General features: G+C 49.3%; 2 protein-coding genes across 9 annotated transcripts in view; one reads left to right on the forward strand and one right to left on the reverse strand.

The window, feature by feature from the left end:
* The window catches only part of mbd5 (methyl-CpG binding domain protein 5), a 16,228-nt gene extending 16,143 nt beyond the window's left edge, over positions 1-85 (forward strand). For both annotated transcript variants that reach the window (XM_076041255.1, XM_076041263.1), the window contains exon 10: positions 1-85. This exon is cut by the window's left edge and continues 17 nt beyond it. In XM_076041255.1, coding sequence (XP_075897370.1) covers positions 1-46 — 46 coding nt within the window. In that variant the 3' untranslated portion in view covers positions 47-85.
* A 2,458-nt stretch (positions 86-2,543) lies between these two features.
* Positions 2,544-22,500, reverse strand: part of pkp4 (plakophilin 4) — a 24,127-nt gene continuing 4,170 nt past the window's right edge. For 3 of the 7 annotated variants that reach the window (XM_076041304.1, XM_076041278.1, XM_076041309.1), the window contains 20 exons: positions 17,785-17,900; positions 17,534-17,568; positions 17,293-17,412; positions 16,067-16,224; positions 13,764-14,211; positions 11,532-11,702; positions 11,051-11,246; positions 10,821-10,953; positions 9,764-9,977; positions 8,969-9,152; positions 8,250-8,367; positions 7,261-7,455; positions 6,970-7,143; positions 6,603-6,753; positions 5,943-6,147; positions 5,729-5,813; positions 4,922-5,039; positions 4,686-4,817; positions 3,942-4,015; positions 2,544-3,842 (listed from right to left, as the gene is read on the reverse strand). In XM_076041304.1, the coding sequence (XP_075897419.1) occupies positions 3,594-3,842; positions 3,942-4,015; positions 4,686-4,817; positions 4,922-5,039; positions 5,729-5,813; positions 5,943-6,147; positions 6,603-6,753; positions 6,970-7,143; positions 7,261-7,455; positions 8,250-8,367; positions 8,969-9,152; positions 9,764-9,977; positions 10,821-10,953; positions 11,051-11,246; positions 11,532-11,702; positions 13,764-14,211; positions 16,067-16,224; positions 17,293-17,412; positions 17,534-17,568; positions 17,785-17,900 (3,276 nt within the window). In that variant the 3' untranslated portion in view covers positions 2,544-3,593. Of the gene's footprint in view, positions 3,843-3,941; positions 4,016-4,685; positions 4,818-4,921; positions 5,040-5,728; positions 5,814-5,942; positions 6,148-6,602; positions 6,754-6,969; positions 7,144-7,260; positions 7,456-8,249; positions 8,368-8,968; positions 9,153-9,763; positions 9,978-10,820; positions 10,954-11,050; positions 11,247-11,531; positions 11,703-13,763; positions 14,795-14,836; positions 15,619-16,066; positions 16,225-17,292; positions 17,413-17,533; positions 17,569-17,784; positions 17,901-22,500 lie in introns of those variants that run through there. The other 4 variants (XR_012928577.1, XR_012928576.1, XM_076041295.1 and 1 more) reach the window with 4 other exon arrangements.

Genomic DNA, 22,500 nt, shown 5'->3' on the forward strand with positions numbered 1-22,500 from the left:
GCAGGTGAAGCTGCCCAAGCCCAAGAGGAGGAAGATCTCCAGATAACATTGAATGTGTCGTCCTGGAAAAGTAAAAAAAAACACACTAAAAGAAGAAGAAGAAGCAGCCCTGAACACCACCAGAGCTGTCTCGCTGGTGCTACACTCGGTGGTACAACAGACAATGGTGCTGGAAAAGTAAGGAAAAACAAAAACATCAACCCAATCAGCAAGTCTGGAGGAGGAGAAGAACTGATGAGGGGACGGAGGAGGAGTAGGACGTGGTTGCGCTTTGTCTACAGCTCACTGAAGTAACTATTTTTTTCTATCATAATATAGTTTAAAAAAAGGAGGGGAAAAAAGCAGCAACAACAAACAAACGCCGCGAGCATTAAGTGACATATTTAAAGAGAAATAGACCCAAAGTCCAAATATTTCTGATACATTTTCAAACGTGTACATAGAAGATCCTGAGAAGATTTCCTGCTATGAAGAATTGTATGTAAATATTGTACAATGTCATGTACCTGATTATGATGATGCACACTTTATCTTTTATCCACCGACAACAAACAACAAGTGAGGCGGCAGCGGGTGGGGGAGTGCAAGGGGGGTGCTTCCTGCTTGGCCGCGTGCAAAAAAACAACAAAGAAAAAAACAACCAGAGACAAAAGACCGACCAGAGCTTTTATATGAGCGACCCTAGGAGGTGCTGTTTGCTTAGTTTTTTTGTTTGTTTGTTTGTTTGTCTTTTAAGGGGCATGAGGAAAACAAATTCTCCATTGCTGCTGCTGCTGCTGCTGCTGCAACTTCACTTCTCACTGGTAGTGTCAGTTTTTATCTGAACAAAAATGCCACCTAGCGTCCTGAGGGGGACTACTTTCTCTACATGTCCCACCGCAGCAGCAGGAGGAGGAACCTCCTTCTCTTGCTGCAGGCGTAGGCATACGTGAGGAAAAGTAGTTCCCCCACCCATCCAGGAAGCTGCTCTATCAGTGTGATAAACAAAATTATTATGTTGGAATTCTTACTTCCTCTTTGACAGGAAGTGACTAAACACTAAACTCCTCCACAGCATTTTCCTTTTTCTTTTTTTCTTTTATTCTTTCTGATTGTTTGTATCACGTCTCCGGGGGCCTTGTGTTGATTTCCGTTTTGTGACTTGGTGTGTAAATTATTTCTGTACAGGACTCCGTATTTATTTTTGAGCTTTACAAATATGCTAGATGGCAATAATAACTACCGAGAGTTGAGAACTCAAGCCTTATATGTGTGTGTGTGTGTGTGTGTGTGTGTGCGTGTGTGTGCGTGTGTGTGCGTGTGTGTGCGTGTGTGTGTGTGTTGTTTTTTTAACAGATAATGTGACAAACTGTGTGACGAAGGCTCAGATACTTATTGTCAACAAGCACATCTGATGGCTATTGTTTTCTTTTAAAACCTGATGAACATGTTGACAGTGATGCACAGTGTTGAAATGCCCCCCCTCCCCCCCCCCCCCCCCCCACACACACACACACACACACACACACACACACACACCTGCTGCTGCTGCTCCCCTCAAATCTACAACACAAGTGAAAAAGTGCAATAAAACCAAAATGACGGCAAACCAATCAGAGGTGATCTTGGCCCTGCCCACAGCCACGCCCACAGCAGCTATTTTTTCTTTTTCTTTTTTTTTTTTAGTTTATTTTTTAAAACATACAGATTGGATGCAGTTCTGAAACATGTTTTTTTTTTTTTTTACACTTTGGACTTCAGTCGTACTGTAAACACTTTTTATTTATTAGAAACTTTATATTTTTTTAAATGGTGGTGAAAGTCGTGTGGACATTTTGATGGTATAACAGTTGTGTAGCAGCGTCTTTAGAAATCAGTGTTTCTAGGTGAATTCCACCTTCTGACGGCCTCAAAATGTTGCTCTTGTTGCTTCGAGTGTGCACACAAACCACAGTCCACATAATAATTTATGTTTTTAACTCTAATTTGTGTGTGTGTGTGCGTGCGTGTGTGTGTGTGTGTGTGCGTGCTCTGACCCGCGACCCATTTCATCAACAGTATTGTTAATTTCTCTCAGATGTGCATTGAAGTATATATTGTCCCACTAATATATACTTTCCAGACTCAATTGCTCCCGTTTTGGTTTTATTTCCGTTAATTATTGTCGTTATGGTTTATCATAATTGTTATTGTTTTGCTAGGGGGACAGTTTTTCACAGCTCAGAAATCCTCTCTGAGCTTGTTTGAACAGTTTATTTTGTATTATTTTATTGGTTTGATGTAAACATTATTATTATTATTATTATTATTATTATTAATATTATTTTGTTGTAAATATTGTGAAGCATTACAGGTCATGCAGTGATGTAACATTTGGAATAATGTTGCACAGATGTTTAAGATATTAAAAAACAAAAAAACAACCAACATGGTCACTCTTACTTAAAAACTACTGTCAGCTGTCTTTTTTTGTTTTTGTTTTTGTTGTACTTTCGGCGCACTGCACTGCCCTCTGGCGGCAGCGCACTTGATTTCGCTTCAAAATAACACTCGACCCGCGTGTCTCTGGTCATGATATAGTCTTTTTTTTTAATCCTTTTACATATATTTCCCTCTGCAACACTGACGTCATCATCATCATCAGTTTCTGGGACAGAACAGACAGACATTTTGGTATTTTGGTCAGGCCACAAAATGAAAATGACCCAAAAAGATCAATAAATAAATAAATAAATAATAATAAAAAAAAACAAACCTTCACACAGTCACACACACAGAGTTCCACAGATCAAGTACGACATTGTAACAGGACGCAGCAACCGACCGACCGTCGCACCTGTACACACAGTTTTCACATTTTTAGTTTTTATTTCTATATTTTTTTCTTGGTCACACGGTTCACAGACTGCATGAGTTACTGCACTGGACGGCTGACTGGCATGACGCCGGCGGATGCTGCTGCTCCAAGTCCCTGCCGCTCGGACTGGTTCCATTCAGAGACAGTTTGCACCTGTGCAAGGTGAGAAGCCCCCCCGTCCCTCTTCTTCCCCCTGCTGGAGGTCAATATTCAGTCTTTGAAAGCCGACGCACTGCACACTGTTACTGCAGGAAGAGAGAGAGAGAGAGACAGGAAGTGGAGTCACAGGAACACCGGGTGATCGGGGGCGTCCTGGCTGGGTGTTTTTCCCTTTTTTGTTGTTGTTTTAACTTAAGAAGCACCTGTTGTCAAGGTCACGTGTGCTGGAGACGACCTTCACAGAGAGGATGCAGGTTACACCTCCATGTCTTCACACACACACACACACACACACACACCAGAGGAGGAGCCTCTCCCTTCTACGTCGGCCAATAGGAAGCCTCTGCCGTAGCCCCACATCTAAACCGTCCAATCAGCTTGGAATTGCGTGTATTGCGCCGCTGTTCGGAGGTGTTTCAGGGAGGGGGCAATATGTACCCCAAAACCAAACTCCTTGTTTGTTTTCAAATTCAATTTCAGTTTTAAATTTAAAACACGGATGTTTAGATTGAGCTGCTGCCGTGCCACGACGACTCACACACGTTGACACACATCCTCCTCCTCTTGATGCCCCGCCCCCTCCTCCTCTCTCCCCCTACTACACCCAGGAGTCGGGCGAGCCGGTGAACTTGCTAGCCCGGTGTGAAGGCCGCCGCGTGGTTGAGTAGAAGTCCACGTAGTTGGTGTTGGCTTTGAAGGGGAGGGCGTGGCCGGTGTGGCCGTCGGCAGAGGCGGGGCTGAGGGCCAGCGGCTCGTTGTCCGGCGGCGGCGGCGACGACGACAGGTGGTACATTCGGTAGCTGTTGTAGTTCTTCCGCTCGGGCTCGTCGTAGAACGGCTCCATGTGCTGATGGGGGAGAGGGAGGGAGGGAGGGACATCAGGAGGCACTAGAGCCACTGAACAACGCCCACCACGACTTGTTTCCCAGGTGTGTGTGTGTCTCACTTGCGACCTCCTCAGGTCCTCCCCCGACTGGGAGGAGTAGGTCCCGATGAAATAGGCCGTCCTCTTGTCCGAGCCTGAAATATTGAATTAAGAATATAATTAATATTTTTAATTTTAATTCTAGCTAAAAATATATATATTGTTTTACATATTGTGTATATATATTTGTATGTATGTATATATACTGTATCTATACATATATATATATATATACATATATATATATATACATATATATATATAGATAGATAGATATATAGAAATATATAGATATACATACATATATATGTATGTATATCTATATATATGTATATTATATATATATATATATTATGTATTGTTATATATAATAATAATAATATATAAATATATATATTATTATATAAAATAAATGAGCTGAACTCAAAGATCTCGAAGATCACACCAGATACTGACTGGATACTGACCGAGACCTCACCAATAAAGCAAAACTACACATTTCAGATTGGCCTTTTATTGTAGCCAGCCTCAGGTACACCTGTGCAAAAAGCATGCTGCCTAATCAGCATCTTGATATCCCACATCAGTGAAGTGGGATGGATTATCTCAGATTTGAATCTCAGATTTGTGAACAATGTTTGAGAGAAATTGTTATTTTGATGATATAGAAAAAGTTTTGCATCTTTGATTTCAGCTCATTAAAAATGGGAGCATTTTTGTTCAGTGTACATTGGACAGGTGAGGATTTCCTCCCTATGCCCCCACCTGTGTACTGCTGCTTGTGTAAACCATTGTCTCCATAGTAGGTGTCGAGTTGCATAGATGACTGCGCCCTCTGGTGGTTGGAACTGTGGCGTCGGATCCCCAGCATGGCCGGTGAGGAGGTGGCACTTCCACCTACACACACACACACACAGAAATAAACATTACAGCGTCACATATATAATCTACCTCTTCGCTTCCTTCCCCCTTCCCCTCCCCTCTCTGCCCGCAGCCCTCACCTGATTGGATGACCGGGGAGGTCTGCATGGGGCTGGTGGGCAGGGTGGGCTGGGACAGGTAGCGGTCCCGCTCCAGCGTGGACACCGGCGTGACAAAGTGGCTGTAGCTCCAGCCGTCCTGCGGAGAGGTGAGAGGTCACTGGAGGTCATCAGAGGTCAAGCCAACAACCCTCACAGACCAGGGGTGTCAAACTCCAGCCTTCGGGCCAAACTTGGCATTATATTTGGCCCATGAAGCCGATACACAACTCACGCCTAGAGCTGGCCCGCTGCTATTATACAGCACATGTAGCGCTAATACTACCCCAGAATACTCTGAATGCTCCCAGAATGCTCTGCTCAGTCAGGACAGGACGCTCATTGAAGGACATTATCATGACTTCATTGGCTTATTGTTGTTGTTGTTGTTTTATTTTTAAATGTATTATTAGCCAGTTAAATAAGGTTACTTTTGAAATTTAAATCAGAGGGAAGCAAATAAAAAAGAGGCACATGATTTTTATTTACTTCTAATTTATTTCGATTAGTATTTTTTTATTCAAAATTTGATTTTGCATTTGTACAATGTGAAGTTATTTATTGTACATTATTAAGCGTTGCTTGTTCCATATTCAGGATGAAGCGAAACTTGTTTGGGTCCTTATAAAAAGTTTCACTGTTATATTTTTTCATGTTGGCCCGCGACTTTGTCCAAGTTTTATATTTTATATCAGCCCCATGGTGTGTTTGAGTTTAACACCCCTGTTGCAGAACTTAAAAAGAAAAGAACTACAAAAATGGCCACCACCGCTGCCCCCCCACAATCACCTGTTTGTAGAGGGTCCTCAGCTCCCGGTACTGCCACAGTGTGTTGAGCACCTGGGCCGCCGCCTTCACCACCTTGGTGGAGTAGCTGCACACACGCACACACACACACACACACACACACACACACACACACACACACACACACACACACCTGTGTTACACAGCAAGTGGCGGGTGTAGAGGACACCCAGAGGTCACTTCCTGCAGCCCTCACCCTCTCCCACGGCCCTTGCTGATGTCCACCAGCCTCTGGATGCCGCCGCTGTCAGCCAGCGCCTTGGCATTCTCCAGGTTGCGCCCGGTGACCTCGTGCAGTGTGCAGCACACCGACGCCACCGTGTCATCTGACAGCAGCGAGGGGCCGCCGCTGCCGCCACCGTCGGGCAGCCGGTTCACCAGGTCCCGCATGGCGTACTTACCTTGAGGGACGGGTGAGAAACACACAGGTAAGATGACTTCAGCTGGAGCTGCAGCTCAGTGTGTGTGTGTGTGTGTGTGTGTGTGTGTGTGTGTGTGTGTGTGTGTGTGTGTGTGAGAGATCAACATTTCAATACAGGTGCAATAAATCACTCACGCTTTTTAAGACATGTTTAGATGTGTAAATAATTTGTATCTATTTTCTTTTTAATCCTTCTCTTTGCACTGAATGTTGCTGTAACTATGCAAATTTCCCCAAAGTGGACTAAACAAAGGCATTCTTGCTGTTATTTGTATTCTTACCTGGGCACAGATGAGACACGAACGCGCTCACACGCACGGCAGCGTGCGTGTCTAATGTATTTTTTTCTTCATCAAAACAAACTAAGAACCCAACAACAATGCACACAATTCTGATGATAGCAACAGTGATGTGTGTGTCACGCAAAACACACACCGATGAGCTCCTTGTTGCGGCCGTCCAGCGCCATGTTGCGCAGCGCCGTGGCCACCGAGCACACCACACGGTCGTTGTCCATCCGCAGCAGCTCCACCAGGATGGGCAGACCTTTCTCCTTCCGCACCGCCGCCCGGATGTAGGCCGAGAACTGTGAGCATGTGCAAACACACACACACACAGACACACACAGACACACACAGACACACACACACACACACACACACACACACACATAGACACCCACACACACACACACACACACACACACACACACACACACACACACAGAGTTGGACCAGCAGCAGCAGCAGTAGCAGCAGAAGCTCCAGGAGCTCCAGGAGCTCCAGGACCCGGTCACAGGTACCTTCCAGTTGCCCGCAGACAGGTTCTGCAGCGAGCCGGCAGCGCCCTCTAGCGTAGCAGGGTTGGAGCTTTCCGCCAACAAGTTAAGGTATGGCCTCACCACCAGGGGGTGCCAGAGGAGCTCTGCCCCGCGGGGAGGCTGGCTGATGCCGGGCACTGGTCCCACTCCGTCCCACTGGAAGACAGCGACCCCACCAGGTGAGCGTGAGGTGACGCTCCTCCTGCAGCTCTAACTCCTCCTCCTCCGTCTCCTCCTCTTCCCTCTTCTCCTCCTTCCTCCTTCTACTCCTACCTTGTCATCAGGCCAGCCCCCTCTCTTCCGGCCCCGCCTCCTCTTGCCCCAGCAGAGGTAGTCCAGCTCCTTGGCCGGGGAGGAGAAGCCCAGCAGGGAGTCCAGCTCCTGGTTTCCCAGGAGACGGGACGAGGGCATCTCCACCTCCAGGCGGTACGACAGGTTCCTCAGGGTGCACACACTGTTCTCCACGATCTGAGGAGGGGCCAGCAGAGGGCACCAGAGTCATGCTGTTAAACTAGCCGGGGCGTTTCTTGAGATGATTCACGTCTTTGATCTCATATTGATGACTTCAGAACAACTTTTCTCGCTTTTAAATGTGTTTTTTAATGTAATATTGAATTGCATCCCCTGTGGCTGCTGGTCTGCTCAGCAAACACGATCTAATGTGGCCAAAGAAAAAGAAGAAGAAGGGGATATCGCCTCAGTTTTAACCAATCGCACCTTCGCAAGTTTGACCGTCCGTCAGCTTCCGTCTCACTTCCATATTGAAGTTCCAGTCTCGAGTTTGGACCATTGATGGTGCATGTGAAACAGTGTTGCTTTTCTTAATCACTGCAGCGTTTATCAGAGCACAGTGCACTTCTAACTCACAATCACCTGTCAGTCAAAAGGAAGCGCCAGTGGCCTCACTCCCTTGGCAATACAGTAAACAACATTGTCCTCTGCTGGACACATTAAGACATTATCACACTTAACAGATGTCAGGTTTGATTTGATAATAATAATAATAATAATAAGTCAGTCAAAGAGGGCAGAGCTAAGCGTGACCTTTATTAACAGGCTGCAGGTGAGTTGTGTGACTGGCTAGTTTGTGTTGTTAGATTATTTGTGTGCATTTTATGAAGAAATGCAAGTTGTTGATTTATTTTTCAGGAGAAATGATGCTTCACTGTCAGTGTTTAGGGCTTTTATTTCACTGACCGAGTGTGTGTGTGTGTGTGTGTGTGTGTGTGTGTGTGTGTGTGTGTGTGTGTTCTCACGCACACCTTGCTGTCGTAGTCAGACGTGTTGACACACGCTTTGAGGACGTGCAGCAGCGAGTCCACCAGACCTTCACAGCAGCGCAGCTGGCTCCTGGCCTCCTCCCCCGCTGAGCTCAGGTTTCTGACACGCACGCACGCACGCACGCACACGCACGCACACGCACGCACACACACACGCGTCACAATTGCGCTGCAGTGTGCGCCGTTCTCCACAGGGGGGCTCACTATCCTGCCTGGATACAGGGCAGTGTGCAGCTGCTCGGCCAATCAGAGCCTGCTGATGTCTGTGCAGCAGCACACGACTCCCACAATGCATTGCTGCAGCGCTGATGTCTGTGGCTTCTATTAGATTCGGTGTGTGTGGGGGGCGGGGGGGTGAAAGAGGGGTCGGGACTCCAAAGACGCCCCTTGAAAGGTGATTGGAGGTCCTCCAGTTGGTCTCATTTTAATTCTACTTAAATGTGTCCAATGATGACGGAACATAGAAGTATTTTGGTCGAGGGTGGAGCCAGATGAACCAAGTGGGCGGAGCATCATGGCACCCAATCAGTGTTGTTGCCCAGTGGAATCTGTCTCCTCAGATTTGTGCGGGGACAAGTGAGTCAGCAAACACACTGATGGACAGGAAGTTTGACCAGAGTCGGGGATGGTGGGCGTGGCCAGGGTGTATGAATGTGTGTGTGTGTGTGTGTGTGTGTTTGCTTGTGTCTTTGGCGCCTCACCTCAGGCAGCCAGTCGTGTTGCGCAGCAGCAGCGAGGACTGGAACTTGACCTTGTGGTCCTGGCGGTGAGAGACGCTGCTCCAGCCCGAGTGGGGGACGACCACTGTGCTGGTCAGCGTGGACAGGGCGTCGCGGATGATGGTCATCTTGACTGCGTCACACGACGACAGGTTCCACAGCACGCCTGCCCAGAGACGGTGGAGTGGGGGGAGGGGTTAAAGAGAGACCGGACTTTTTTTGTAGCTTTATCTTTGTTGAGAAGTTGAAATAATTTAGAAGGGGATCGGAGGATGAATATCCAGAAAGAGTGGGCGGGGATTCTTCAGTCCAGCCCCACCCACCACCTTGACCAGGCAAACTACGGTCCAGGGGCCATAAGTGGCCCGTTAAAGCTTTCTAAAAGAAATTATATTAATAGCCAATCGGAGCCAAATAGCTGTATGTCATCCATTCTCCTCCTGGGGTCACCAAAAATCCGGCCCCTCTGTCACATTTTACAACCCACTGCAGCTTGACTATTGATACTTTAAAACCAAGCAGCAGTGCAGCAGCGTGATGTCACTTCCTACTTCTAGCAGACGTTATAAGAGCATCTGCTGCCAACGCTGCCGCCGTTCTAACCTCCCACTGAGCAGATGGCGGACAACCAGGCGGACAGCGCCGCCAGCAGGGCGACGCCCACCCACACGCATACACACACACACACACACTAGTGCAAGTCACGTTCTGCTGCTGGGAAATAGCAGCAAGAGAGAGAGAGAGACAAAGTCCCACAATGCACCAGCCTCCCCGTACCTGTGACCAGCTCGCGGACCTCATTGTCGGTGGTCTTGCGGAGGAGGCGGAGCAAGGCGGGCACACCGCCGCAGTTCCTCAGCGCCACCTTGTTGTTGTCAGTGGCCTTGCCGTACACCAGGTTCCTCAGGGCCCCGCAGGCGCTCTTCTGCACCTCCGACACCTTGTGGTCCAGCTGGTCCACCAGGTGCTGGATGCCGCCCAGGTGACACACCTGGCCAATCACAGGGAGCGGGTAGCAGTTAGTGCTGGCCCCGAGCTAAAGGCGGCTAGCTTCTCAGTTCCTGTTATTGCGCTCGTCATTTTCATTTAATTTATTTAATTTGATGTTTTAAATTCACTGAGCACCATCTGTGTTTTTTAATATTTATGACGCTGCAGCATCACCACGTCATGAAGATCTCAGCTAAATGATTGACAACAACCAGCCAATCTGTCTCCTCAGATTTGTGCGGGGACAAGTGAGTCAGCAAACACACTGATGGACATTAAGTTTGACCAGAGTCGGGGATGGTGGGCGTGGCCAGGGTGTATGAATGTGTGTGTGTGTGTGTGTGTGTGTGTGTGTGTGTGTGTGTGTGTGTGTGTTTGCTTGTGTCTGTGGCGCCAAGTGTTATGTTGCACCAAAGGCAGGGAAACCAGCAGGATGTGCCACCGTTCCGACTCCCTGCTGCCACCTAGAGGCGCCTCTCCTCTGACCCTCCTCCCTGGCTCAAGCCGCCGCCCACAAACGTTTGTTCATGGCTAATCAGCCGCCAAAACCCTCCAGACGGCACCGATGTCTGTTGGTAAACTGGGCAGCGCCGCGGCTGAAAGTTTGCACTCAGCAGATGGCGCCGCCCGCCGGCTCCCGCTCGGTTGTTGGCGGCAGCGGTGGTGAGGAAGAAAGGGATAAAAACGGTGGAATTTGAAAGGAGCAGACTGTCAGACGGAGCGGCGAGCATCCAAGTCAAACTGAGGAAGAAAACGGTCGTTTTTTAACGTCGTTCTCCTCCGAACGAGCAGAACTGGGAACCAGTTGGAGTTCCGGGACCCAGTGAGCAGCTCCCCACCTTACCTCCACCTTCACCAGGTTGTCTCCGTAGCACAGGTGCTGCAGGTAGGCAGCGGCGTTGGCCTGCACGGAGGGGAAGTGGTGCTGCAGCATGTGGATGACCTCTGGCAGCTCGGGGTCACGCCAGGCAAACTCCCTGCAGGGGGCGCAAGAGCTGGAACTGTGAGGAGGACCTGCGGTGGAGGGGCGGGAGGGCAGGGGGGAGGGGATGGGCGGGGGGGGGTGGCTCCTACCTGGGGTCCTTGTGGATGCTCTCCATGGAGGGCGTCCGGGTGGCAGCCCGCTCCAGCAGGCCGGAGTGGCGGTGGGCGGAGAAGACGACCTCGCTGGCGCCGGAGGCCCGGTAAGAGTCGGCAAACAGGCCGTAGCTGCTTTTTTGGTACGGCAGCGTGCTGCAGTGGCTGCTGGTCCGAGGGAGGGTCCCTGCACCTGGGGAGGGCATGGGGGACGAGGCCTTTAGCAGGGGGATGAGGAAGAGGAGGAGGAGGAGCCAGGCAAAACAGGCCAGGCTCAAATCTGATCGCTGCTAATGACTCAGCGACGGCTAGAAATCACTATGAAATAGGCTGTAATTCAACTGTGACCACCGGAGGGCGACATCAGTACCTTTTCCTGTCATGCGCTCCAGATTTCACAGGAATAATCAATAATATTTATCACAATTTTCACCAGAGTATCGTTAAAAAAGGGTTAAAGGAGTGGCTGCTGCAGTACCTGGGTTGGTCCTGTAGAGGGAACCCTGGGCCTCGTGGCTGGGGCTGTGGTAGGCGGGGCTGTGGAAGTTGCGCTCGTCGAACACGGGTGTCATGTGACAGTCTGGGGAGAGCACCGCCCGCAGCTCTGGGTCCATCTGCCCGGTATGGCCGGCGTAGGAGCTGTGGAGGCCTGCAGGGGGCACCACACACAGAGTTCAGAGGGTGGAGAGAGAGTCTCACACACTCACACTCACACACACACTCACACACACGCACACACTCACACACGCTCAGACTGACGATGAACCCTGAGCTGCCGCTGCTGTGTAATCTGGTTATGTTAGGGCTGTTGGGCAAAAAAATACAAATAAAAAAATCACTGGGATGCATTCCATTTAATTCACTGATTCGAGTCAGCCTCACACACACACACACACACACACACACACACACACACACACACACACACACACACACACACACACACACAGATTAAGAACAGTGCAGTGAGACGTGATGGAGCCTCTTGGTGCCGTCAGCTGATGTGGCAGCACCGCCGTTCTGGGTCAGTGGGAACAAACTGAGAGACAGAGTGGCATCATAGGAAAATTAATCTACTGCGACTGCCTGGTGGACAGGAAGTTGAGGTTTCATTGAAGAGGATGCTGCTGACAGTCCTAATCCCTGCTGCTACTGCTGCTGCTACTGCTACTGCTTCTGCTACTGCTTCTGCTGCTGCTACTGCTGCTGCTGCTGCTACTGCTGCTGCTACTGCTTCTGCTTCTGCTTCTGCTGCTGCTACTGCTACTGCTTCTGCTACTGCTGCTGCTGCTGCTACTGCTTCTGCTACTGCTGCTGCTGCTACTGCTACTGCTGCTGCTGCTGCTGCTACTGCTACTGCTGCTGCTACTGCTTCTGCTTCTGCTACTGCTGCTGCTGCTACTGCTACTGCTGCTGCTACTGCTACTGCTGCTGCTGCTGCTGCTGCTACTGCTACTGCTGCTGCTTCTGCTACTGCTACTGCTGCTGCTGCTGCTACTGCTTCTGCTACTGCTGCTGCTGCTACTGCTGCTGCTGCTGCTGCTGCTGCTACTGCTACTGCTACTGCTTCTGCTACTGCTGCTGCTGCTACTGCTGCTGCTGCTGCTACTGCTTCTGCTACTGCTTCTGCTACTGCTGCTGCTGCTACTGCTGCTGCTGCTGCTGCTGCTGCTACTGCTACTGCTACTGCTGCTGCTGCTGCTGCTGCTGCTGCTGCTGCTGCCACTGCTTCTGCTATTGCTGCTGCTGCTACTGCTTCTGCTACTGCTGCTGCTGCTACTACTGCTGCTGCTGCTACTGCTTCTGCTACTGCTTCTGCTACTGCTGCTGCTGCTACTGCTGCTGCTGCTGCTGCTGCTGCTACTGCTACTGCTACTGCTGCTGCTGCTGCTGCTGCTGCCACTGCTTCTGCTATTGCTGCTGCTGCTACTGCTTCTGCTACTGCTGCTGCTACTGCTGCTGCTACTGCTGCTGCTGCTACTGCTACTGCTTCTGCTGTAACCCGCACTTTACACCAAAAGGGTTTGCGGGCGCGTTCTTGGCTCCACAACAGAACGCGGCCATTAAAGTCAGTGTGCAAGTTCACACCAGGTGTTGTGCGGGCGCGTTTCAGAAGCGGAGCAGAAGTGTGAAACCTTATCGCTCTGATAAAGAAGTTTCACAGTAGCCACTGCGTCAAGCACAGCAGGTAGAGTCGTTCAGTGGATCCGGTTGATTTTATATACCCGCTTCTTCCTGAGCTCAGGGTCAGGGGCTGGAGCTTATCCCAGCTGTCATAGGGCGAAGGCAGGGTGACACCCTGGACAAGTCGCCAGTTCATCGCAAGTTGCCCGCAGTTATTTTTATTCTTCAAGACACAGTTGGGACGGGCAAAAGAGTTTTGTTTCACTGTTGTTTTCTTTAAACACATGCGAAACTACCTGGATTGTCGCGCAATCTTGCAATCCTCACGTGAACCAATCGAGCCGCTGTGCGAGACGCCACTGCTCAGAAACGCGCTTGGTGTGAGAGGGTACGGAGCAGTTTCCATGCGGCTCCATGCATGGTTTCACACTTCTGCGACACTTTTGAAACGCGCCCGCGCCACACCTGGTGCGCTGCATGCTGCGGAGCCGCAAACGCGCCACAGGAGCGGCATGACCTTTGACCTTTGATTTTTTTTTGTGTGTGTGTGTGTGTGTGTGTGTGAGTGATGTCCCGGAGCACTGACCAATGAGGCTGTCTGGGCGGGGCAGGGCGCTCCTCTGGTAGAGGCCGTAGGGGTCCACACCATATGCCAGCGGCTGGCGGGGCAGCGTGGCGCCCAGGTGCTGCGGCACCGCCGTCATGCCGGGCCGCAGCGGTGAGCCCGCCAGGCCCCGCCCCTCCACCAGAGAGAGGGTGGAGCCCAGGCGGCCTGCCGCCCCTCCTGCCCCTGCTACACCCCCTCCTGCCAGGGCGTCGCTGGGCGGTGAGGTGGGGGAAGGGCAGGAGGGGGGCATGCTGGTCCCAGGGAAGACAGCGGCCAGTGGCCGGGGCTCCGACAGGATGGGCGAGTCGTAGGTGCTGCCCACTGACGTCCGCAGGGACACCCGGGAGGGTGAGACGGCGCCACCCCCTGGCGACTGGCTGCGGGACGGGAGGGAGGCCATCCTGCGCAGCATCCGGCCAGACACCTGCTTGGGGGTAGAGGGAACAGGAAGAGGAAACCTCTGACCTCTGCTTCCCTCTATTGGCCTCTGCTGTCCTCTATTGGCTTCTACTGCTCTCTACTGACCTCTACTGGCCTCTCCTGGCTTCTACTGCTCTCTGCTGGCTTCTACTACCCTCTGCTGTCCTCTACTGACGTCTACTGCTCTCTACTACACTCTACTGGCCTCTCCTGCCTTCTACTGCCCTCTGCTGTCCTCTACTGACTTCTACTGCTCTCTACTGCACTCTACTGACCTCTACTGGCCTCTCCTGGCTTCTACTTCCCTCTGCTGGCTTCTACTGCCCTCTGCTGTTCTCTACTGGCTTCTACTGGTCTCTACTGTACTCTACTGCTCTCTACTGCACTCTACTGACCTCTACTGGCCTCTCCTGGCTTCTACTTCCCTCTGCTGGCTTTTACTGCCCTCTGCTGTTCTCTACTTGCGTCTACTGCTCTCTACTGCACTCTACAGCTCTCTACTGCACTCTACTGACCTCTACTTCCCTCTGCTGGCTTCTACTGCCCTCTGCTGTTCTCTACTGGCTTCTACTGGTCTCTACTGCCCTCTACTGCCCTCTACTGCCCTCTTCTGACCTCTACTGGCCATCTACTGGCCTCTTCTGACCTCTACTGGCCCTCTACTGCTCAATAACTGCCCTCTAGTACCCTCTCCTAGCATTCTCTTGCCCTTTACTTCCCTCTACTGGCCCTCTACTGCCCTCTACTGCCCTCTACTGGTGATCTGTTGCCCCCTACTGGCCCTATGCAGCACTGTCACCTTGCATAAACAGATTTTTTTCAGCCACAATTCTGTGTCATCTCCCAGTAAAATCCACTGTCAGACTGATGACTGAACACTTTCCCACAACTATCAGTTAATTTCTCTTCCGTCAGCCACAAATGGCAAACAAAAAAATAAATTCATGATAATGATAAAACAAAAACAACGTTCTTGACAGCTCATTAGTGTTTTTTTGTCTTTGAAGGAAAAAAACCCTGATTCCTTCTTTCTGTAAATAATCTGAACATTATGTGACATGTGAGCAATGTGGCATTATTATCCTCCCAGCTAAACGTCAACGTTTTTCCTTCCCCCCCTTCTCGTGACCAAAATGCAGAGTGTCTCTCAATTAAAGCCTCGGCCAACGGCGCCGCCTTAATCCATCAAAGCCTCAAAGAGTGGGGGTGGGGGTGGGGGGGAAGGAGGTGAAGGAGTGGAGCCTATCCATCAGCTTTGGAATAAACCAGGAAAAAAAGGAAGAAGAAGAGAAAAAAGCAGCCCATCAAACGGGCTCCCCCATTATCTGTCACTGCTGGTGAAAAGAGCTCATCATTAGGAGCCGGCACTCCCATCCCAGCTGAAGGGTTCAGCTGACGACGCTCATCACTCCTGACAGTAATTATTGATTCCCTGCCGGCTGTCGCTGCGGCCGCTAGTGGGGAAATATAAATAGATAAATGAATAAATAAAATATAGAAAATATCTCAGCTGACGCTGATTTCAAAAGGAGAGAAATCATTTTTGTGGGGAAGATAAAGATAGAGTTTCCTTTATTAAGCACTTTATATTATTATTATTATTATTATTATTATTATTATTATTATTATTATTATATTATTATTATATTATTATTATTATATTATTATTTAATTAGTTGATTGATTTACTATATATTTGATAGATTACTGATTACATTCAGTTTTTTTATATTGGATTTCAAGAGTGAGATCAACCCTGCAGACCTGACGGAGACCGTGGATGCTAGGCTAACCAGCCTAGCTAGTGTGTAGGTGTGAGTGCAGGTGTGAGGGCAGGTGTGCGGGGTGCTGGGCGGTCCTACCTGTCCCGAGGCCTGGCCCTCAGCCCTGGGGCTCCGGGACAGCGAGGCCCTGGGCTCAGAGCGCACCACGCTGTTGTGGTTGCTGTAGTAACTGAGGCTGCTGTCCTGGTAGCCGCTGTCAGAGTAGGAGGTCATGTGGGCCGAGTGGCCCCCCGAGCCTGTGGAAGGGAAAGGGTGAAAGAGTTAGAGGGAGCCGGCCAATCAGCACAAACCATCCTCACCACCTTCATCATCATCATCATCATCATCATCATCATCATTGTGCTCTTCGCTTTCAGCTGAAAATAAACAAATAAAAACAACATTAAAGGGCTAGTGCATGTAAATGTATGCACTTGGATCTCAGCGCCGAGGCTTTGTGCTGCAGTGGAGCTTCTACGACTGGCCTAGTTTCTGCAGGAGTAGGAGGAGGAGGAGGAGAACGAGGAGGAGGAGGCAGATGAGGAGGAGGAGGAGGAGGTAGAGAAGGCGAGCAGGCTGGCTGGGGATATTTTTACACCCTCTCGCCGCCTCTTGCGCACAAACAAGAGGCAGTGGAGGAGGAGGAGATGTTTGGAGAGATCTTCAAACAGCTGCCAGGTCACAGCGTGTTTGTCTTGGAACACTGGAGGGAGGAGGAGGAAGAGGAGTTGGAGGAGGAGGAGGAAGAAGAGGAGGAGGGGAATAAGAGGACGAGGTAGAGGTGGAGAAAGAGGAAGAGGAGGAGTTGGAAGAGGAAGAGGAGGAGGGGGAAGAGGAGCAGGAGGAGGAGAGAAGGCTGGGACTGGACAGTCAGAGCCGACCAGAGTCCAGCCGCCTGATTGGCTGACAGTCTGCTGCAGCAGATGCAACCTCTCTGTGATGTTTGTTGCTGCTGCTGCTGCTGCTGCTGCTGCTGCTGCTGCTGCTGCTGCTTCCCCAGGTGAGAGAACCTGAGCAGAAACCCAATGACGCTGAAGGTCTGTGGGATCGTTGCTGTTAAATTGTAGCTGAAGTGGAGCAAATAATAATGGCAATAATAGTGATCATCTTGGTTATCAAGTGACAGAAATCAAAAACGTATATTTTTAAACAGGCGGAATTTCAACTGCAATTTAACTTTTGTACCTGCTTCCTTTCTGCATTCAAACCCTGAGCTCTTCCTGACCGGCTGCTGTCCTGCCCACACTCCCCTCTGCTCACACACACACACACACACACACACACACACACACACACACACACACACACACACAGGATCAACACACCCTCACTGTCATGCAGGGAGGCCCGGTCAACCTCCGGCAGGTACAGGCCCTCCTCCGCCTCCAGGTGGCGCCTCGGAGGACGTACGGACGGCTCCGTGGCTCCGCCCTGCAGATCCCCGCCTGCCAATCATTTTTTTTTATTTTAAAATTCAGTGAATATTAATATTAATGGTATCAATAACAGTAATGATGATGAGTGGGGCTTCAGCTTTTTAATGGGTGAGAAGGTGAGGAGTCGTACCTGCAGTTCTCCACGCAAACGACTTCTCAGAGGAGCTGCAGCAGAGGGGAGAGAGAGGGAGGGGTGCTAGTGTTAGCCGTCACGCTAACTCCTTATCCAGGAAGGTCTATTAAAAACTCAACAACTTGACAACATGCAGCTGTTTCATCTTCCAAAACTTTTCTTGTTCATTATTTTTTGTTGCCTGTCAGCTGACAAACGTCCTCTCTCTCCTCCTCCTCCCTCCCACGCCCCCTCCCTACCAGACCGACCTGCTGCTGTCGTCCCCTGCCGGCGACTCGGCTCCCAGCATGCACCTCTCCAGCTGGCTGGCCACCATCTGCCGCTCCTCCTCCAGCTCCCGAGTCAGACGCTCAAACTGCAGCTCCTGCGGGGTGGGGGGACGAAGACAGGCGTGACGTGAGCAAGCAAGTGGGTGAGGGAGTGACTACCCAGCATCCTCGGTGGCGGCGGCAGCGGCCTCCATCTGTGAGCCCCGTGCGAAGCCAGTCAGAGTTACAGTTTAACTATGCAGCTATTGCGGATATACCGATTATGCTGCTTTAAAGTGTTGGTTTTATTCGCTTTGCTGTGCTGCTACACACTGGCCCTTGGGGTCAAAGGTCATGGTAGCGGTCGGCCCTATTTCTGAATGAAGACACTACCCCAAATCTCCATAAGAAAAGCTTCCACCGATTGGTCCTCTGTGGGGCTATGCCGGATGTGTCCACCAGGAGGCGTGAGGACAACCTGCAGACGTTACAGACCAGCTGAGGCCTTCAGCCTGGGTTAATTCACCTCTGACCTCTGGTCATCCACTAGGGGGCAGAGCTAAGTGGCAGCAGCAGCTGTGGATTTCTTTTCCCGCCGCTGCTTCACTCACTAGGTGTTGCGTAATTTCCCACCCCACCCCCCTTCCTCAACTAGCCCAACCCCAATCCCCCAACCAGCTGCTGGGTGAGTCTTCGAGGAAGCACAGCTGGTGCTGCCGACACATGGCGCCACCAGCAGTTTGATGCAGGCAATGGCGAGGCTGTCACCCTTCGTTCTTTCCATTGGAAGCGTCACTTCAAACCACCTGGTTCGGTGCGACCGGCCTAAAGTCATGTGACCCTGCAGACTCGCCGGATCCGAGCCAAGGGTGGCATGGTGGGGCGTCTTATCAGCGGCGCTCAGACTTCCCATAATCCCCCAGTGGAAACAACCAGGCTCATTTTGCGGCGCTAAGAAGCACCGCGGTGTTTATTGCCACCTAATTGGCGGTTTGTTTGTGGGCCTGCGGAGGCGCCGCCACCACCTCCACCTCTGCCATTGCCGTCGCCACTGCCGCTGCTCTGAGAGCCTTTTAATTGCAGCTGAGCTGCGTTTTTAATTCCCCTGCAGCAGCAGAAAAAAATCACTTCCCTGCAGCTTTACACACAGAATATGTATACTTCACATACAACAATAAAGAAACTTTTCCACCCCCTCTCGATCGTCCGGGGTAGATGCCAACTCCTGCCAGTGGGGGGCAGCGTGAAGCCACACCTCCTCCCTGCCTGCAGCCTCTGTGAGACTCTTGTGGAGTGTAGGTCCAGAATTAGTCCGGGTGCAGAATCGTTCCAGGCGGAAGTGACTGCCAATACGGCAACTCCATTGGGACAAACCTCTACATCCCAGTCGAACGTGATATATGGATGGATCGCGGTACATGTACTGTACGTCCTAATAGAGTTGCCGTATGTGACGTAATTGGCAGTCGCCTCTGTCCGGTGGGCGAATGCCAACGATGTTACATACGGCAACTCTATTAGGACAAACTACATCGGTTGATTAAGGTTATCTTCTTCTTTTTTTCTGTCAATCCCTGGCATATTTACGGTATTTTGTTTGTATTAATGTTGTATACACGAAATTCTCTCTCTCTCTCTCTCTCTCTCTCTCTCTCTCTCTCTCTCTCTCACTCTAAATATATATATATTATTGTATTATTATGTTTAGATGAGGGTATTATTATTTGTAGTTTGGATGTTTGTGTTGATTAATATAATTAGTTTACATGTTTGGTTATAATAATATGATTACTAATATAGAACTGTTTAAATCATTTGGCTGATCTACTCATAGAGAAAAGGCATTGTTGCAGGAGTCGCACCAAGAGCTCAAGGAAGAACAAAAGGAAGCACATCCCTCACAAACTGGTGACCCTGGGGGACCAGAAGGTGGACATCAGAGCTAACTGACTCTGCGACCGCCATAAAACTTTACAACCCATTCATTTACAGGGCGGGGAACTTATGATCCATCGGAGGCATGGGGGAGAGGAACTTGTGACCTCTGGCATGTCTTGCACCGTATTGTTTCAACAGGTCACAATGGAACAAAGGATGGATCGTTTGGCTCCCTGCCAAATAAGGACTGATTTCTTTTCACTATCATTAACTATCATTAACTGGAGACTTGGATCAAAGGCTGCCTCAACATCCAATGAGGCTGGGGTCCGGAGACCAGGCAGCCAGTCAGAGGAGGACAACACTGGAGAGCATTTTCATGTTTTCCTTTGTATAAAAGGACTGGGTCAAGGGACAGATAGCAGTCAGACTTCATGACCTGACAATACTTTGTTGTTGCTAGGGTTTTGAACTCGGCCCAGAGCTCTGTATATTTGTATCCTGAATTGATTATTTACGAAAGACATATTTAAATTGGCATTCTTCTCCTGAGACTCTTCATTCAACGAACGGATCAGCAGCACGACACAAGAAAAAAGTCTGATCCAACAAAACAAAAAATACAGTGACGAATGTATGTATTCAACACACACTATCTATCTACCTATCTACCTACCTAGCTACCTATCTATCTACCTACCTACCTATCTACCTACCTCCCTACCTATCTATCAACCTACCTACCTACCTACCTACCTATCTACCTACCTACCTATCTATCTATCTATCTATCTATCTACCTACCTACCTATCTATCTACCTACCTACCTACCTACCTATCTACCTACCTACCTACCTACCTACCTACCTACCTATCTATCTACCTACCTACCTATCTACCTATCTACCTATCTACCTACCTACCTACCTATATATCTACCTACCTACCTACCTATCTATCTACCTACCTAGCTACCTATCTACCTACCTACCTACCTATCTATCTACCTACCTAGCTACCTATCTATCTACCTACCTAAATAACAAATTATGTCTTGTTGTTTAGAAAAAAACTGTCTTTTTGTGCAAGGCAATGTCAGACTTCCCTCATTTTCTAAAAACAAATAAAATGATCCAGATTTACTGAAAGACTTATTTAATACTGTGTACCAGTACAGTAATTCAAAATAAACAAATAGCTTCACTAGCTTTGTCAAAGTCAAACATGAAAAAAAATATATAATAAATATCTCCCTGTTCAGTCAGTGCAATTAGGAGTATAACACAAAATGTAAAATGAAAGAGAAGCTGAAACTGAGAAAAAAAAAGAAAACTATAACTTAACTATCTTGGTCAAACAACATGAAAAAGGAACAAACCCTCTTTAAAATGGTTCAGTCAGTGCAATTAGGAATTCAAAGTGTAATGTAAAATAAATAGTGAAGGAGCTGAAATTGAGAAACAAAACAATAGCTTCATGAGCTTGAATGGCAGATGTTCAAAGTAAACAGCAATCAGCTATAGTGTAGTGCAATTGTGCAAACAGAACTTTAACACCCATTACAAAACCAGCTGAATAACAGAATAGCTTCAATAGCTTGGTAAAAAATAAAATAAAAAATAAAATCAGCGGTAACGTGTTTTTTTTCCCCCATGCAACGGCATCACTCACTGCGCGCTGTGAGAGAAGTCCCTCGTTGACTACCAGCTGTATGTGCGACGCTGCCCACACTACGCACTGCCATGTTGTCCATCGCCTTTCTCATGTTGCTGGCATTGTCACTCAGAATCACATGGACTTTGCTCAACGGAATTTGCCACTTGTCAAACATATCCTTCAGGCTCGCGGCAGTTGCCTCGCTCGTGTGTGATCCACGAAAGTTTGCTGCATTTAACATCGCACTGCGTGGAACGAAACTCTCATCCAGCCAACGTGCTGTTAAACTCAAAAGCGACACGGGGGAAACGTCGGAGCTCCAGATATCGGTTGTAAAGCTACCGTCCAGTATGTGTATCGGAACATTAACGGTGCAGATATTGCACGTAGCCGTGTAGTTTGATGGCGGAGGTAATGTAAAGTAGTTCCAGACGGCGGATCCTTTCGCTCGCTCCACTTTGAAAACCGTGTCAACTGCGTCAACCGCACGGCCGCTGCTCTGTCGCAGACGTCACTCGCATCGCACAGCATAGAAATACACAGAATGGAACTGCTCCTATGGATCGGGCCATTGGATCGGCTCATTGTCACCGATACCCGATCTAGAATTTTATTCAATATTGGATCCGATACCGATCCCTGTATCAGATCGGTGCATCCCTACTACCTATCTACCTAACTACCTACCTACCTACCTACCGACCTATCTATCTACCTACCCACCTATCTACCTACCTAACTACCTACCTATGTATCTACCTACCCATTTATCTACCTACCTAACTACCTACCTATCTATCTACCTACCCACCTATCTACCTACCTACCTACCGACCTATCTATCTACCTACCCACCTATCTACCTACCTAACTACCTACCTATCTATCTACCTACCCATTTATCTACCTACCTAACTACCTACCTATCTATCTACCTACCTACCTACCTATCTATCTACCTACCTACCTTCCTACCTACCTATCTACCTTCCTACCTACCTACCTACCTATCTACCTACCTAACTACCCACCTACCTACCTACCGACCTATCTATCTACCTACCTACCTACCTATCTATCTACCTACCTAACTACCTACCTATCTACCTTCCTACCTACCTACCTATCTACCTACCTAACTACCTACCTACCTACCTACCGACCTATCTATCTACCTACCC

This window comes from Nelusetta ayraudi, unplaced genomic scaffold (genome assembly GCF_046127955.1).
Source record: "Nelusetta ayraudi isolate G7.1 ecotype Tasmania unplaced genomic scaffold, CSIRO-AGI_Nayr_v1 ptg000004l, whole genome shotgun sequence".
Taxonomy (NCBI): domain Eukaryota; kingdom Metazoa; phylum Chordata; class Actinopteri; order Tetraodontiformes; family Monacanthidae; genus Nelusetta; species Nelusetta ayraudi.